Raw genomic sequence first — 18,139 nt, 5'->3', positions numbered from 1 at the left:
ATAGTAGTATGAGGGAGGATAGAGAGGAGGGATAGTAGTATCAGGGAGGATGGAGAGGAGGGATAGTAGTATCAGGGAGGACAGAGAGGAGGGATAGTAGTATCAGGGAGGACAGAGTTAAAGGATAGTAGTATCAGGGAGGAGAGAGAGGAGGGAGAGTAGTATCAGGGAGGACGGAGAGGAGGGATAATAGTATCAGGGAGGACGGAGAGGAGGGATAATAGTATCAGGGAGGACGGAGAGGAGGGATAATAGTATCAGGGAGGACGGAGAGGAGGGATAGTAGTATCAGGGAGGACGGAGAGGAGGGATAATAGTATCAGGGAGGAGAGAGAGGAGGGAGAGTAGTATCAGGGAGGACGGAGAGGAGGGATAGTAGTATCAGGGAGGACAGAGAGGAGGGATAGTAGTATCAGGGAGGACAGAGTTAAAGGATAGTAGTATCAGGGAGGAGAGAGAGGAGGGAGAGTAGTATCAGGGAGGACGGAGAGGAGGGATAGTAGTATCAGGGAGGACAGAGAGGAGGGACAGTAGTATCAGGGAGGACGGAGAGGAGGGATAGTAGTATCAGGGAGGACAGAGAGGAGGGATAGTAGTATCAGGGAGGACGGAGAGGAGGGATAGTAGTATCAGGGAGGACAGAGAGGAGGGATAGTAGTATCAGGGAGGACAGAGAGGAGGGATAGTAGTATCAGGGAGGACAGACCTGTTTGCCGTTGTGTGTGACGGAGGACAGGATGGTGCGCAGTGTCTTGAAGCCCATGGCGATGTCCAGCAGGTGGGCAGCGAAGAAGAAGTTGTTGTAGTGTCCCAGAATAGACATGGTCATGTACCAGGCCAAGTACAGGAAGGACTGCAGAGGAACACAGTCAAGAGAATAATAGACATGGTCATGGACCAGGTACAGGAAGGACTGGGGATCGAGGGGAAGACAGACGGGTAACAGCTACAGTAAGAGAATAACACTATTCACTAAATACTAAGAGCTATCATATATACAATTTTCACATTCAAATATCTCAAAATGACTTTACCAATGTTAGATATGTTGTTGAGTACTAACTACGGTTAATAAACTGTATTCGTAGGTCATATATCACTTATGCAGTAATATCACACAACATAACACTAAAACGTGTATACGTACATTATCAGTGAACACCACCCCAAGTTTCCAGATCTGGTATTTAACATCAATGGAGTTCAGCCTGTTGAAGAAGGAAGCTGTTACAGCACACATCATGAATCGCTAACACATAAACACTCATCTATTTCAAACCTGTTGGTCACAGGTGGGATGGGAGAAGAAGTATCCCCACACAAGGTGTGAGCGCAGGTGGATCCTGTGTGTGTTCAGAACAGTATTATCCTCCCCGTCTGCCCATGGACACCATACCTGAGGTCTGGGCATTGCTGTCTGATTTCAACATATCCTCTGAGATGACTACAGACAGATGGTAACCATGACATGTACACACGTAGACGCACACCAACACTCATCACACAATGTAAACACATACACTCACACCACTCAAACACCCTAGCATTGATGTTACGCCCGGTTACGCCCGGTTCCCTTCACTACTTTGCCTTTCAAATTAAACTTCTGTATCTTTTTTAACAAAGTAAGGATTTAGGGGTTGGATGCTAAACAGTTTGTCCCGAAGACGTCCAAGAAGCCAGCAACCCACGCAGAGTCTGTCGTTGAATTGAGTAAACAAACAAACACAACAAGACACACACACGGGTGACAACACACACTGGTGCAGACGCACATGCACACATTAGGGCACACACACAGATTTTTCCAATTTTAAGTCTGTAACGTCGGTTCTTGCACACGGCGCCGCCCCTCAGCAGGGAATTGAACCACCCACCCAGTACTAGGAAGGCAAGCGATCCCATCTGAAAAGACTGCATCTAATAGACACGTCAAATGAAATGATGTTTGAGAAGGTATTGAGAAGTTAAACCTTAGGGGGAACGTTCTACACCTGCCAAACCAGGTACAGCATTCAAACACACACACACACACATGATCCAAACACACACACATACACACACAAGATACAAACACCCACACAGGCACAAACACACACATGATCCAAACACACACACACACATGATCCAAACACGCCTACACACAGACACGATCCAAACACACACACATACACATACAAGATACAAACACCCACACAGGCAGAAACAAACACACACATGATCCAAACACACACACACAAACACACACATGATCCAAACACACACACACACCCACATGATCCAAACACACACACACACACACACACACACACAATCTAAACACACACACACACACACACACACACATACGTACAAACACAAAGGCAGAAACACACACATGATCCAAACACACACACAAACACACACATGATCCAAACACACACACACACTCTAAACACACACACACACACACACACACACACACACACACGTACAAACACACATTCAAAACCCAGACGCATAATCCACACACACGCACTCACCCTACCACACACACTTACACAGCAGCTAATGAGTTGTCTTTCTTGGGTTTCCTCTTCTCGTGTGAGTCGCTGAAGTCCAGGGCGGCCCGGTCCATTCCCAGCAGCTCGCTGATCCTGTCGTGGCCGTAGAACTCTCCGTACTTATCCATCACCTAGCAACCAGCGGGGGAGACACAGCGGTCAGGGTGCTTCCTGCCTCTCAGCGGAGCACAGGTCAGTTTATCATGCCGGTTGTTTGGGACCAATCTTTCACAGAAGGATTGTACAGGAAGGATCAACGCAGCAGTTCATCAGAGAGGTAAAGAGGTATTTAAAGGGAGGGACAGAGAGCCATGGATAAGTTTATGAAAATGAAGGAGACAATTAAATACCAATTAGAATTATCTGTCGTTATTCATTCAAATACCCTATTTAATTGACTCACCTTTCTCTTCACAAATTTGTCCCAGTAATTGTTTGGGAAAGATCTGAAAACCAAAACAAAAGGACTTTAATAATTGAATAATAATCATTTATAGAAGACATCACCCCCCCTTCATAGATACTGACCTGTTTAATCGATTTACATTTTTAAATGATTGTTATATTGATAGATGCAATTATCATACCAAACAATGTTTTTTTTAATTCACACGCTCACACACACTGCTAGTGTGTAAATATCAGTGCATGTCAGCAGTAGTGAGTCTTCGTTCAGAGCCATGGGCAGTAGGGGGCATCTCACTGTGTGTTGATGACCAGTCGGTCCCATTGGCCCTTGATGTCATCCTCAGACGGCTGTTCCGTGATGTACAGGCCATCAAACTCCAGTTTGCGGGCCACCTCCTTCTCACGCTTGAAGATCACCAACGGCACCTGAATCGTACAATCACACAGTCTGAACCTCCTCAGCAGCTGTGGACACCGCCCAACAGCTACAACGTGAAGGTCATTATGCCTTCTGGAGAAGCTTCTAGTGAGTGCTTTTTTGAGGAGATCTGTTTGGGCCGCCTGCCTCAGTGTGAGGTGGAGGTAGAGATGAGCCCCCGGCTCAATTCTGACCAATCAGGGCACCTCTTTGTTGGGCAATCCGTTTCGCTTGTAGTCCCCAGTGAGTTGAAGGCAACCCTTATGAAGGGTGAAAACTGAGTGAGGGAGGGCCAGAGGACATTTTATCCTTGTTTAAGATCTGTCTCTCTCCGATCTGAGCTACAGGAGCTTTAAGCAGTAAATCAAAATTATTGACATTTTAGCTTGTGAGTTAAAATAACCTGTATATAGACTATAGTGATTTTACTTATGTTAAATAAATGTCAATCAAATGACATCCTATGACAGATATGTTCATTAAAAGAATCTTCCTGCTCCCAAAACCCCTCCAACACAGCCGGGCTACGCTAGCTCACGTCACACAGCCGCGCTACGCTAGCTCACGTCACACAGCCGGGCTACGCTAGCTCACGCCACACAGCCGCGCTACGCTAGCTCAGGTCACACAGCCGGGCTACGCTAGCTCAGGTCACACAGCCGGGCTAATGATTAAAGGGCTGATTATGGTTCCACGTTCCCGCAGCGCAAAGACCACGCAGACGCTTCGACGCAGTCCTGAACCTTTATGGTTCTGCGTCGGATTTTAATTAGCGGACCAATCACCTTTGCTGCTGCGTCGCCTCGACGGAAGGTTAGATTTTTTGTCCGGTCCGACCCGGCACTTGCGGTGGACGCAAGAAGGGTCCGAAACCCCCTTGCACTACGTGAACGTGGGACCATATCCAGCCCTTAACCTTCCACACCTCGTCTGCTACTTCATTGGTATGCTTTGAAATGTTGACATGTTGAAAAGTGTCTCTGCACTATTTAATAACCTGTATTATGATTTGTATAATGGTTATGATTATGGATAACCACAGTTACAGCCAGATCATATTCGCTCATTAGAACTAGCCGAGGGAAAGTCTGCCGTCCACAATGATTTTGATCATTTTCAGTCATTGCATTAGGTTGGGGTTTGGTTCCCAAGCACTGTATTAACAACACCATTTGAAAATGTAACCGCTTTCACCGAAGTTACAACTCTACTTTAGTATATTAAGAGATCTCCAAAACGCCACCACTATCATCACCATCTACATCCCTCTCCGAGGGCCCCCGATCGGCCGACTGAACCCCAGCGCTGAGCTTGCCCCCAGGAGCCCACCTTCAGACAGTAGTAGCCGATGATGCAGAAGAAGGAGATGACAGTGTGCATGATGGCCAGGATACGCAGGGTGGGCTCCATGTAACCGCTGCTCTCCTCCAGGACGAAGTGCACCGTGACCGGCCGGGGGGCCTGCCGGCCCTCCGCGGCCGGCAGGCCCTCCTCCTCCTCCAGCGTGGCCCACGCCACCCTGGAGTGGCTGCTGGGATACAGCTCCTTCTGCTCCACCACGGCCGAGGACGTGGACACCTGCAGGAGGGGGTCGGAGCGCTGTCGTTCTGGTTGTGGGAATGAACGGGCGATACCGGTCTTGCTGATCAAACCACCACAACCGTGGCTCCACTCAAACATCCGTTGCCAAGATCATTTGTTAAGAAAATGTATCCTGCCGAGAGCATTAACAATGAGCAAGCTCTTGCTAGGATACAAACATTGTCAATGTAGCACCTTGACTTTTTTAAATCAATGCTCATCCGTCTGTGGTGAGAATGTACTGTAGAACATCTCAAAGGGCTACTGCTGTTGTGTATCTTCCTGGCAAGACACCCTCACACTAAACACTGTAGTATTAGAATGTGTTCCATATATTTGACATGGTCATTATGAGCATCCCATTTTGGTAATGGGGGCTTCAGTTTAGCCAGGAGAGAGGGCTACGATGGTTTGATCACCCTGACCAGTAACACCTATCTGGGCATGGATATCCTCAAATACAACAAATAAAAGATGTATAATGCCGGTACCTTGTAGAAGAGGAGGATGAAATTGATGGCAAAGGCCACAAACAGAGCCAGCATCCGCATGTTGTAGAAATTCCTGGCAAAGTAGTTCTGAATGGGAGAGCCACAAGGAGGACAGGACATTACAGAACAGCCCTAGTTCTGAAGGGGAGAGACACAAGGACAGGACACTACAGAACAGCCCTAGTTCTGAAGGGGAGAGACACAAGGAGGACAGGACTCTGCAGAACAGCCCTAGTTCTGAAGGGGAGAGACACAAGGACAGGACACTACAGAACAGCCCTAGTTCTGAAGGGGAGAGACACAAGGACAGGACACTACAGAACAGCCCTAGTTCTGAAGGGGAGAGACACAAGGACAGGACACTACAGAACAGCCCTAGTTCTGAAGGGGAGAGACACAAGGAGGACAGGACACTACAGAACAGCCCTAGTTCTGAAGGGGAGAGACACAAGGACAGGACACTACAGAACAGCCCTAGTTCTGAATGGGAGAGACACAAGGAGGACAGGACACTACAGAACAGCCCTAGTTCTGAAGGGGAGAGACACAAGGACAGGACACTACAGAACAGCCCTAGTTCTGAAGGGGAGAGACACAAGGACAGGACACTACAGAACAGCCCTAGTTCTGAAGGGGAGAGACACAAGGACAGGACACTACAGAACAGCCCTAGTTCTGAAGGGGAGAGACACAAGGACAGGACACTACAGAACAGCCCTAGTTCTGAAGGGGAGAGACACAAGGACAGGACACTACAGAACAGCCCTAGTTCTGAAGGGGAGAGACACAAGGAGGACAGGACACTACAGAACAGCCCTAGTTCTGAAGAGGAGAGACACAAGGAGGACAGGACACTACAGAACAGCCCTAGTTCTGAAGGGGAGAGACACAAGGACAGGACACTACAGAACAGCCCTAGTTCTGAAGAGGAGAGACACAAGGAGGACAGGACACTACAGAACAGCCCTAGTTCTGAAGGGGAGAGACACAAGGACAGGACACTACAGGACAGCCCTAGTTCTGAAGGGGAGAGACACAAGGAGGCCAGGACACTACAGAACAGCCCTAGTTCTGAAGGGGAGAGACACAAGGACAGGACACTACAGAACAGCCCTAGTTCTGAAGGGGAGAGACACAAGGACAGGACACTACATGGTTGGTATGTAGGGATTATACTTTGGATGTTTCAAAAGTACCATTTAAAAGCCGCGCCTACGGTTTGAAAGGCCTGAGGTGTCTTTGGGAGGCTTAGTCAATTTGGGTCCCTGGTTTGTTATTTTAATTGGGCTTTATTGTTTTTGTTGACTATTTATTATAATGACTCATTTTCCAACACGATCACTTCTACGACCCAAAGCACATGGCTGTGTCGACACAAGACCATGTTTGGCTAATTGTGCTGTGCGTACATTAAGGCCGACCTGTGGTAACTTGTGGGATGGTGACCACACCTCATCCCTTCTGCTCAGTAACATGAAGTTGTTAGACAGCAGATTACGTCATGGTTAATGTGTTCACACCTCATCCCTTCGGCTCAGTAACATGAAGCTGTTAGACAGCAGATTACGTCATGGTTAATGTGTTCACACCTCATCCCTTCGGCTCAGTAACATGAAGCTGTTAGACAGCAGATTACCTCATGGTTAATGTGTTCACAGCCTTTGTAAAAGGTTCACCAGGACTGAATATCAATGTGTCAGATACAATTCGTAATAAATTATTAGATACAAGATTCATCAGATCCTTAGAACATGAGCAACACTGTGTTGATTTGAGTTTGGATTATTTTAATCCGCTTCTATTTTTGTTTCAGTTTCGGTAAAGATTGATCTTTAGGTTATACTATTTTAATATTCAATTTTATTTAGTTTACGTATGATATTTTTTTGTATTCATATTCTTTAAAGTTCAGTTCCTGGTTGGAAATCCTTAAACGCAATCGTTAAGCCTTTATTCATTTAATTTATCATTGTATAGTTTACTTTCTTTTGTCATCAACGTTGTGTTTGATCAAATAAAACCACCACAATTGGATAATCCAGTGTCTGGGCACCATTTTGCAACGAAACATGCTGTTCACTCAGTAAGTGTTCTGATTGTAATAGCTGAGACGGTTTCAGAGGAGATCTGTACATTGCCTTCACTCAGAACACAGGTTCTTCATCGCTATCTGGTGGCCATATGGTGCATGCTGAACTTCCAATAGAGGGGTCAAGTGTCCAAATTATACAATGGGTTTTCAGGATATCTACCCGTTTGTGTCTCATACAGTTTATATTGTCAATTCTGCATTGGTTTCCATTAGATTTACGTTTTTATTTGGAGATATCACCTAAATCGACTTCTGTTAAAACATCTTTATCTTTTCTCTACTTATCATACATCAAACATTGGCTCAGGTCCTCATCAGATGTCGTGCTGTGGCCCTATAGTACTACCAACTGATAATGCACTAGCTGTATTCACTCTAAAGCATGACATATATTCCAGGCGGAAACTGAATCTTCCCCCTATGCTGTGTCCTCTAACCAGTAGCACAAACATTGAAGTCCTTGGAGATATACTCTAAATAAACGTAATATGGTCCTGGATTTCCGTTTCTTCGTTTTCAGTTTTTGCGCAAGATGAGTTGCATTTTGTGATTGAGATTCTATCAGTTCTTTTGGTTTCAGTTTTGGGTATCTACAATCAGATAGCGGTCTGCAGCTATGTGAAAGGGATTTTGTAACCCTTTATTTTAAAACAATCTTTGTATGTCCGATTTTGCAATCTGATCAAATAATGTTTGGCCATCTTGTGTATAATCTTGCAACATAATGAATAATAAGATCAATGAAAATTGCATCCTACCAACAGCTTCCTCTGGTAGGCGATGATCTTCTTCCAGAAGACGGACTCCTGCAGGTCTGGTTCCTCAGACTTGAAGATGTAATTCTGTCGGATCTTCTGTTTAGCCATCGCCTCTTTTTTCGCTTTGTCCTTGTCTTCGTTCTCAGGCCTTAAGCCACAAGGACATGTAGTGCAGAAGCTTAGTTCGATGAACATGGATGGACTGAGACTAGAGATTGAGATGCTTTTCGTGTGATCCCTCATCTCTAGGTCGCTTTCAAAAGCAGAGCAACGCATTCAATTCCCATTGAACATTATTCAAAGAGTATCTGTGAATATCTAATGAAATTAATTGCAGTCTTAGCTTTTACTCATTTGACGCAATTGCACTTAATTGTGCTTGAAAAAGTGCAAGCACAATAAATAAACAGTTGTTTTGGTTTTGGTTCACTTGACATACCCTGTTTTCTTGGACTCGTGGCTGGTCTCTGCTGTTCCTTCGCTGTCCTCCAAGCCTGAACTCTTTATCTAGAAGAGATGTGATTTTATTAATGCTTATAGATTAAAACCATGTCCATCATAGAGATCATGCAGAGACAGACATGCGACATGCGATATGGGAATGATGAATACACGACTAAGGTTGTGAGCAAGAGATGGTTAGAAAGAGAAAATAAGAGAGAGAGCCAGCGGTCACAAAGTGAACGGTATAAGAACAGAAGGACTGGCGACGCCCTCACCTGGTGCCTCTGTCTGAGCTCAGGGGAGGGGATTGCAGCGGGGCTGGGGGACACCAGCAGGTGAGTCAGGCTGGCGTTGGGGTCGTGGGGCGTGATCTTGTACTGGCCCCCCTCCCTTCTCAAGTCCAGGCCGAAGATGTCCGACAGCACCTCGGTTTGGCCGGTGTTGATGGCCAGGTCTGCCAGCTCATCCTCGGGGTGGAAGGCTCGGTCTGAGGACTTCTTCTCTGGCTCCGGCCCTTCCCCACGCACCCCCTCCTCCTGGCTGAGGTCAGGCAGGCTGCCCAGCAGCTCTGACACCTGGAGGAGCACATTCAGCTCAGACAGCGGACAAGAAGGTCCAGTTTGTTGAATACAACACGCAAGGTCTGTACACAACACAAGACAGGGAGGCGGTACAGACCTTCATGGCGCTGCCGCCGTTCAGAAGGCTGCCTCCCATCAGGCTCTTGTATGTAATCCTGCAGAAGCCCCTGGCCACACTGAACACCACGTACAGGACCCGGAGCAGCGTGGACCAGTAGAAAGAGGCCAGCGTGGTCACCAGGTCCCTGACAGTCATCTTTTTCAACCTCTTCACCTGCTTCTTCACGCTCTTCATGGACAGCACCTGACAACAAGCAGGGGAACATTAATCTGGTGACACATAAAGGGTGCTGCGGACATTACCCCAGTGCAGTTCTTGTGAGAAATGCCACGGCCATTCACGAGTGAAAGGCTTTGTGGGGATGAGAGTTCTGGTTCTGGGCGTGGATGTGGATGATAACGGCTCGCCTCATGACGCATCACGGCGGTGGTCCCCATGGGTCCTTGCCTTCATGACGACCACCACGTTGTAGCGCAGCGCGAGCAGCGCCGTCCGCAGGGTGGCCACGGAGAAGAAGCCCGTCTCGGGGCCTGCCTCCTCGGGCCGCTCCTGCTCGCTCTCCTCCTTCACCGCCGAGCGCTCGCCCGTGTCCGACATCTGCGCCGCCAGCTGCATCTCGAAGATGGTGTCCTCGCAGAAGTTGACGAACAGCTCCATCTTCTCCTTCTCGCCGCCCTCGTTCACCACGTCAAAGATGAACTGCCGCTTCGACTCCTTCACCTGGCGGGGTGGGGGGGCGCAGCAGGGGGTGAGGCACATGCCAGAGAACTAGGACGGAGGCGCTGACAGTACATGCGGACGGCTTACATGCTACCAAAGGACCAGATCAGTCTGGTCTGACTGTTAAGTACGATTTGTTGGAGCCTCTATTCTATTATTTATGGTGGCCGTTCACCTGGTACTAGGGAGTGCTGCATGAGTCTGACTTTGTGTGTGCCGTGAGTTACCCTCCGTTGTGGCGATTATGTGTTGTTACGCCGTGGAGAGCTTGAAATAAATGGACTAAACAAGTTGGATCACAACAATTACTGGAGTTGAACGCTGACCTGGGGCTTCTCCCACTGCGTCCGGCTGGACTCGCTGATCTCGAAGTACACTCGCTCAATGCGCTTGGCGCTCCCCATGATCTCGATCCTCCCCAGGTAGGGCTGGAAGTAGTCCAGCACGCTCTCCGCCAGCGCCAGGAAGGTCTGCAGCCGCGTGTCGTGGGGCATGTGCTCAGAAAGGTTGGTCAGCAGAACTGCCACGTTGAAGCCAATGTCCTGAAGGGAGACATTTGAGATGGACCGATGGACGGACTGCACTTCAAGCCCAGTTCTGATAGGAGATTTGTGACGGGACGTAACGGAGAACGTGGAGGCGGTGTGACCTGGACGGCTGCAGAGCGTACCGCCATTGATTGGCATCTCAAGAGATTGACCTCAAAACGCAGTGCGCTAATAGAACCTACTGCCATACCTCCCAGCTATTTAAACATGGCAGATAATTGACCACAACATGACAAGATAACAAAAGTAAGCAACAGTGCCTATTCATGGGAATAATAGCCGTGTAACAAGCAGAAATATCACTGTGATATTTTGTTTCCAACCCGTTTTAATAAGTCTCTTTCCAGGTGAAATACAGTCCCTGGAGTGATTTATTTTCCCAGCTGCTAGATTGCGCAAGTAGCCACATACGGCTTTATACCGCTTCCCGCTGCCTCGATTTCAAAGGCCCAGTTTCAGAACTTTATCTTGTGATTTTGTTTCAAGCAGCCATCAGTTGCAAGCAGTCTTGTCACAAATATCTGATCTGAGCTGGGATTTAGAAATGAATGGGGAATGTACTAGCTATAGAACGTCGCAACATATCCGGCCAACCCCAAGCAATATCCTCCTGAAGGTACCTTGGCCGGCTCGTGGAAGCGCTCCACAAACTCCTCATAGTCCAGCAGTTCGTTTTCGTCCGTCTCTGCACAGGAGAGGAGGAACTCCGTCTCCGACTGGGTGTAGTGCTTGTGGCTTTCCATGGCTTTATGGAAGTCCCTCTTGGAGATCACGCCTGCAGGTCAACACATAAACGTCTAGCTTTCCATCCACCCATCGGCAGGGTACACTGCCTCAGTCAGATGATAATCACTAAGAATCACGGTACCAACTATGACCTAACTTCGGTCTGGATGTGGGTCAATTTGAGCCCATTTATCAAATGTTTTGTGTTTGTTTAGCCTAGTCTAGATCCTGCATGTTCTAACTCCTGCATAGTCTAAATCCTGCCCAGTCTAGACCCAGGTAGGACCAGCCACTTGCCTTTGCCATCCAGATCGTACTCCTTGAAGGCGTCCGAGGAGGTCAGATCTTTGAGTTTGAGGAACATGTCGAAGAACTTGAGGATCATCTCCACGTTGTTGGAAGATTCCACCAGCATGTCCACCATCTGCTTGCCAATGGTGCCGTTCACCACGTTACCTAAAGGGTGGTGTCGGAGAACACATGACAGAGATCCAGGTGCAGCGTGAAGCCAGGTTATAGAGAGGGAGTGCTGACGGTGTGGGCCCTAAGGTTGGAAACAAGGAGCTCCATTGTTACAAAGAGGAGAGTATATGATGATATAAGATAGGATCACAGATAGGAAGTGTAGTCACAGTGGTGAAAATCACCCTCACAATAAACCTTTTGAACAGCAGCACGAATTCACTACTTTCACTTTTCACATGTAATGGCATGTTGACGTGACATAAGTATATTCAGACCTTATTTCCAGATTATTTTCAGACCTACCCTCAAGCATAGAGAGCAGCATGACCACCATGTCCTTCTGGAGGTCCATCAGCTCCTTCAGTAACTCGATCTGGCTGGAGTCCTGCAAGGAGACAGTCACAGGTGGTGCCCCCGGTTGGCCCGACATATCAAACCGCTCAGACAATCGTACAAAAGTCTCATAGGGAGGGGAGGTAAAAACCTGCCCCATTAAGTGGTCACTTTATGAAGGAGAATGAGCATTGAATTCCCCATGGACCAATTGTCGAAAAAAATACTACATAATTCCAATATGAACTATGTAATTGGCTACCTTTTTCAGATAGATAAAAACATAAGCTTAGAAGAACTGCCATCAAACAGATGTGGTTTAGCTAAAGGTTCTACGTGTGTTTAAAAACTTTTAACCATTAAAAGGAGTGTGACTTTCGGTTTGCAGTACAGCCTATAATGCATATTTCTTAAAACATCTCTATGGGAAAAGCAAAGCATTTCACCCCAGTTTGAAGGCAACCACCATGGGGAGCAGTTTCACTCTCATGCACTTCCTGCACCACGTCTTTAAACTTTGAGACTTGGGTGCAGTAGTTATTTTCAAACAGCGCTATTTAGCTTTTGCTATCCCTAAATATGTACCATATTTATTAAGGTAATTATTTAACCTCAATACGGCCTTCAAAGACTTTATTTTAAACTTCTTAAATCTGCAGTAGGTAAGATTTAAGAGCTATTATTTATTAGCAATGGCACAGCAATCCACCAGCTATAAACAAACTAACTGTGCCTCGTTATGAGACAATTTCCACCTCTCTGGGTTAAATTCCACTAGTGAAGACCAATCTCTTCCATCTTCTTCATCATTGTCCATCACGTCTGTCACACACAGGTGCATGAAATGAATCACATCTCAATGGGGGAGGAGTAAGGGAGAGAGAACAGAGAGGGAGGGGCGTTTTTGTTTTTTCATTTTTTCATTCTTCTATTTTCCGCACTCTCTCTTTGCAACTCTATACTCTTACCTCCGGCCCCTTTAACCAGCGTGAATGTCCCCTGGGGCTGACACGTCGGCTCTTTTCACAGACTGAGCTTGTGCATGGTAACATGACTACCTGCACCTCACACCCAAACCCACCTGAGACAGTTTCATCTGCATATGAGCGAAGACATGCAGGAAGCCCACAACCGCGTCCCACAGGCGGCTGTGGGCCAGACTCTGCTGGTTCCCTGTGCACGGGCCCTGGAGGGAGACACGTCAACATGAACACGCACGTCATACGTCTTTCAGCCAATAGAATGAAGGAAGAGCCTTCAGGAAGGCAGAGCATGTGGCAGAAATTGGTGCCTCAACCTGGTAGCATCCATCTTGGATCTAAACGCTAGCTGGGGGGCTAGCGTTTGGCATGCTAACATGCTTTTGCCTTAACACTGTTTGCATATCGAATGAATACGGCTTTGGTATTATTAAAAAGCCTTGCAAAATCTGTAGTTATGCGTTCATGAGTATAAAAACATTTCTTAACTAACAACATTTTCTTCTACATTATATTGTAGGTTAAAACGATTAGGTAAAGAGAATTCTTCAATATAACTCTCAACATTATATCCTCATTATATTCACATATGGGCTTTGGTTTAAACCCCTTTCGTATAGTCACCTTGGCCCATAGTAGCTCAATAAGCCACCTATATGGCAGGCTAGTATGCCTACAGAGCATCAAAGTGCCTCCCAACAGATTTCAGAGTTCAGAGCTACTCTCCTTATCCCAGGGGACTGAGCTCACCTGGATGTACTCAGTCAGCGTGTTGAAGACCTGCTTGGCCACGTTGATGGCCTTGGAGAAGTTCCTCTGTCCCTGCTCATCGATCACCTCCTTCCCGGAGTAATACCAGTAGAAGTCACTGATGGACTCCTAAAGCCGCATGAGGAGGATGAGGGCCAGGACAGAAGATGAGGGTTGGACACTTCAATGTTATGCCGAGGTCACACAACAGGATCTTTACATCTTTCAAAATGGTGGAGAAATGGTAGAGTGAGGAGCGAGGACGTTAGAAGGGACGGAAGTTTTTCAGGTTGTTCAGTTCCAAAATCTTGCTCTCTTCCGCTCTTTGCTGCTCGCTCACTTTACAACTCTGGGATCCGACCTGAAGCAGCTTTAAAGCTGGGGTAGGTAGTTTTAGAGAGACCACCAGAGTAAGATGGATCCTCAATCTATGTAACCACACCCCTCCCCTCAGGCCTCCCTCCTAAGCCACTCCCCCATAGCTTGCTAGTTTAGCAATAGGTCTGCTCAGTGTGGGGTGGAAGACCAGCGCAAACAACTGGACAGGTTTAGTAGAGTACTTACGTTAGGAGGAAGTCCCCAGTAGTAAAGCTCCAGGGGGGGGGGAATGACCTGTACTCTGAGGAGGAAGTAGCATCAGGGGGCGGGACTGACCTGTACTCTGAGGAGGAAGTGAAGCATCAGGGGGCGGGACTGACCTGTACTCTGAGGAGGAAGTGAAGCACCAGGGGGCGGGACTGACCTGTACTCTGAGGAGGAAGTGAAGCACCAAGGGGCGGGACTGACCTGTACTCTGAGGAGGAAGTGAAGCACCCTGGGCGGGACTGACCTGTACTCTGAGGAGGAAGTGAAGCACCAGGGGGCGGGACTGACCTGTACTCTGAGGAGGAAGTGAAGCACCAGGGGGCGGGACTGACCTACTCTGAGGAGGAAGTGAAGCACCCTGGGCGGGACTGACCTGTACTCTGAGGAGGAAGTGAAGCACCAGGGGGCGGGACTGACCTGTACTCTGAGGAGGAAGTGAAGCACCAGGGGGTGGGACTGACCTGTACTCTGAGGAGGAAGTGAAGCACCAGGGGGTGGGACTGACCTGTACTCTGAGGAGGAAGTGAAGCACCAGGGGGCGGGACTGACCTACTCTGAGGAGGAAGTGATGCACCAGGGGGCGGGACTGACCTGTACTCTGAGGAGGAAGTGAAGCACCAGGGGGCGGGACTGACCTACTCTGAGGAGGAAGTGATGCACCAGGGGGCGGGACTGACCTGTACTCTGAGGAGGAAGTGAAGCACCAGGGGGCAGGACTGACCTGTACTCTGAGGAGGAAGTGAAGCACCAGGGGGCGGGACTGACCTACTCTGAGGAGGAAGTGATGCACCAGGGGGCAGGACTGACCTACTCTGAGGAGGAAGTGATGCACCAGGGGGCAGGACTGACCTGTACTCTGAGGAGGAAGTGATGCACCAGGGGGCAGGACTGACCTGTACTCTGAGGAGGAAGTGAAGCACCAGGGGGCGGGACTGACCTACTCTGAGGAGGAAGTGATGCACCAGGGGGCGGGACTGACCTGTACTCTGAGGAGGTAGTCCACAGTAGAGATAATTATGTTGACGGTCGTGTTGTTCCCTGTCTGGGTTCGAAGGTAGTTCTGGAAATCTGACAACCACAAGGTGTATATTCTGTGTAAATTTAAAAACGAATGCATACTAAAAACAGATGAATCAACACTACACAAATGAGTGTGTATTCTTCAAATTACAATGAATCAGAACATCCTAAATGTATAAATCCAAGTTCTGAAATCAATTAAGCTGAATTGGTTTCTACACACATTATTTAAGGAGAATTGAACTAATCTCTGCTGCTCTGTTATCGGGACATAATGTACCAGGGTGGCTGAGGGTAATTATTTTGTTTATATCACAGTTAATTAGATATTAGTTATTTTCATATACTATTATACAATAATTATAGCATTCATTTGAAATATTATTCTGCAATGCTTTGTTATGTCTTTGACCAACATCTGGTAAACAGTTTGAGTTGACGATTGTAGTCAAGGTTGGATTTAAAGGGAATTGATTTAAAACTGTTAAAATACAGCTTTTACAGTTCAAAGTCTTTTTCCTATTTTTGTTATTTTGGGTGTGCAAAATAATGCACACGCATGAAACTTGAGTGAGGCCAGAATCAAGTGTTCCCCCAAGCTGTGTTATCAAAGATCAGCTGGTTACCAGAGTTGTGTCCTTCACAGAGGAGCTGCAGGAAGCGGAACAGGTCACAGGTGAACTCGTCATCCTGCATCACCTTTTCACCTGGCCGCAGATAAAAGGACAAGCACACACACGCACACACACACACACACACGCACATACACACATACACACACACACGCACATACACACATACACACACACACGCACATACACACACACACACGCACATACACACACACACACACACACACACACACACACACACACACACACACACACACACAGGCACACACAGAGACAGGCACATACACACACACACACACACACAGGCACACACACACACAGGCACACACACACACAGGCACACACACAAACAAAGGCATATACACACACAGGCACATACAAACACACACATCCATTTTTCAACATTTACCAAAATTGTGTACACATTTACACACATTCAACATTCAAACCCAAGGAACACACATCCAAAAAAAAGGGAGAATAGCAAAAGGAAAGCAGAGAGAAAGACGATTGACAGACAAGGAGAGATAAAAAGAAAAAAAGAAAGACGTTAAAAAGAGAAGCGCATTTTACGAACGAAGCAACACCAACAACTTGAGAATGATAATAAGGGTAGTGTGTATCGCTGACATAAAACACCAAAACAAACAATATAGAAGATGCAAAACCTCGACCTTTCAATCTTCCTGGGATGGGATCAACCACAGCACACAGACACAAAACAAACCTTTTCCAACCAAAGGTCGAAAGTATCAATACGGCGGCGTTATGGCGTAGGATTTGTGAAACACCATGCTCAGAGTTCAGCCATTTTGGGCAGTTTTTGTCCAATGTATTTTTGTGTATCAATAATGGATTAACCAGGTGTCAACGATGCAGTTAATCAAGCTGGTGAGGAAACACACTGAAACCATGTTGTCATGGAAACCGGCGGGCGGGAATAGGCAAGAGGACGCAGAAGACACAAAACGGGGCAGTAAACTGGATACAACCGCACGCAGCTGGGGAAAAACTACAGTTGGAAAACAAGTCTGAAAGCCACTTTATTTCTGAGAAAAAGATAGCTCAAGGAATTCTATATACATAATAATTAGTAATATGATCATTAAATAATTTGAAAGTATTTTTATTATTAGTCTTTTTATTATTATATTATTGCCTAAATGAAGAAAAAATAAATAAACATTGTATATTATATCAAAGTCGCAATGTGAAACTTGTAAACAACTTCAACTTTTGTTGATTTACGTAGACGTATCGGTTTTCGATGCTTATCAATAGTGATTTCAATAAAGTTATCAATAAGGGATACTCCCAGAACCCTTCCACTCAGCCACCCAGCCAGACGAGAGTGGACAGAACAGACAATCAGGGTGGAAATAACAGTTCTTTGTTTTTATGCATTCTGAAAGTCTCCCGTCTCTAACTTTATTGAATTACAAATAAATTAAAACGCTTTCAGGCTTATTACTTACAATGCTTAACCAGATGATATGTTATATTAGAGATTTGTATTTGTATGATTATTATTATTGGAATTACTACACTAGTATTACTATTAGTACCATTATTACTATAAACTACACATAATTTACACTTATTTTAAAACCAGTCAAAACCTCCTCTGGTCTATCCACATAAAGAATAACTTGTAACAATTTAATATGATCGATTGAGATAAGATTTTTTTAATTAAATTATGAGAAATAGTGAAGGAAGAAAAACAACCAGTAATTACATCCCACAGTGCAAGTTAGCACTGGCTTGTACCTGAGATGAATGATCAATATCTCTGACACACAGCTATAATCAGAGGTCTATGAAGGTAGTTTACCTCTATGGATGCAACAAGAGGACTGTATTGAGAACATGTCCTACAACATGTACAGTAACCATGGTGACTATGACAAGAGTCCTGATTGTGATTGGTAAAACTGATTAATAAGTAGGCTAGAGCTATCAACAATCAGCCTTGGTGCGAAATAATGTTGCTTTTTGGCAAA

At 46.4% G+C, this 18,139-nt stretch overlaps 1 protein-coding gene across 1 annotated transcript in view; it reads right to left on the bottom strand.

Moving 5' to 3' along the window:
- The window catches only part of ryr2a (ryanodine receptor 2a (cardiac)), a gene marked incomplete at both ends in the record, with an annotated part of 175,982 nt that overhangs the window by 20,210 nt on the left and 137,633 nt on the right, over window positions 1-18,139 (bottom strand). The window contains 20 exons of the mRNA XM_079757379.1: window positions 707-853; window positions 1,148-1,208; window positions 2,541-2,674; window positions 2,947-2,989; window positions 3,247-3,377; window positions 4,699-4,947; window positions 5,442-5,528; window positions 8,292-8,439; window positions 8,731-8,798; window positions 9,011-9,310; window positions 9,414-9,620; window positions 9,825-10,097; window positions 10,424-10,639; window positions 11,266-11,420; window positions 11,669-11,827; window positions 12,140-12,221; window positions 13,251-13,355; window positions 13,900-14,028; window positions 15,464-15,552; window positions 16,131-16,211. Of these exons, the coding sequence (XP_079613505.1) occupies window positions 707-853; window positions 1,148-1,208; window positions 2,541-2,674; window positions 2,947-2,989; window positions 3,247-3,377; window positions 4,699-4,947; window positions 5,442-5,528; window positions 8,292-8,439; window positions 8,731-8,798; window positions 9,011-9,310; window positions 9,414-9,620; window positions 9,825-10,097; window positions 10,424-10,639; window positions 11,266-11,420; window positions 11,669-11,827; window positions 12,140-12,221; window positions 13,251-13,355; window positions 13,900-14,028; window positions 15,464-15,552; window positions 16,131-16,211 (2,864 nt within the window). The remainder of the gene's footprint in view (window positions 1-706; window positions 854-1,147; window positions 1,209-2,540; window positions 2,675-2,946; window positions 2,990-3,246; window positions 3,378-4,698; window positions 4,948-5,441; window positions 5,529-8,291; window positions 8,440-8,730; window positions 8,799-9,010; window positions 9,311-9,413; window positions 9,621-9,824; window positions 10,098-10,423; window positions 10,640-11,265; window positions 11,421-11,668; window positions 11,828-12,139; window positions 12,222-13,250; window positions 13,356-13,899; window positions 14,029-15,463; window positions 15,553-16,130; window positions 16,212-18,139) is intronic.

Source organism: Pollachius pollachius (genome assembly GCF_949987615.1).
Source record: "Pollachius pollachius genome assembly, chromosome: 19".
NCBI classification, from domain to species: domain Eukaryota; kingdom Metazoa; phylum Chordata; class Actinopteri; order Gadiformes; family Gadidae; genus Pollachius; species Pollachius pollachius.
Note: the sequence above shows the minus strand (reverse complement) of the source record. Positions and strands in the feature narration are given on the sequence as shown.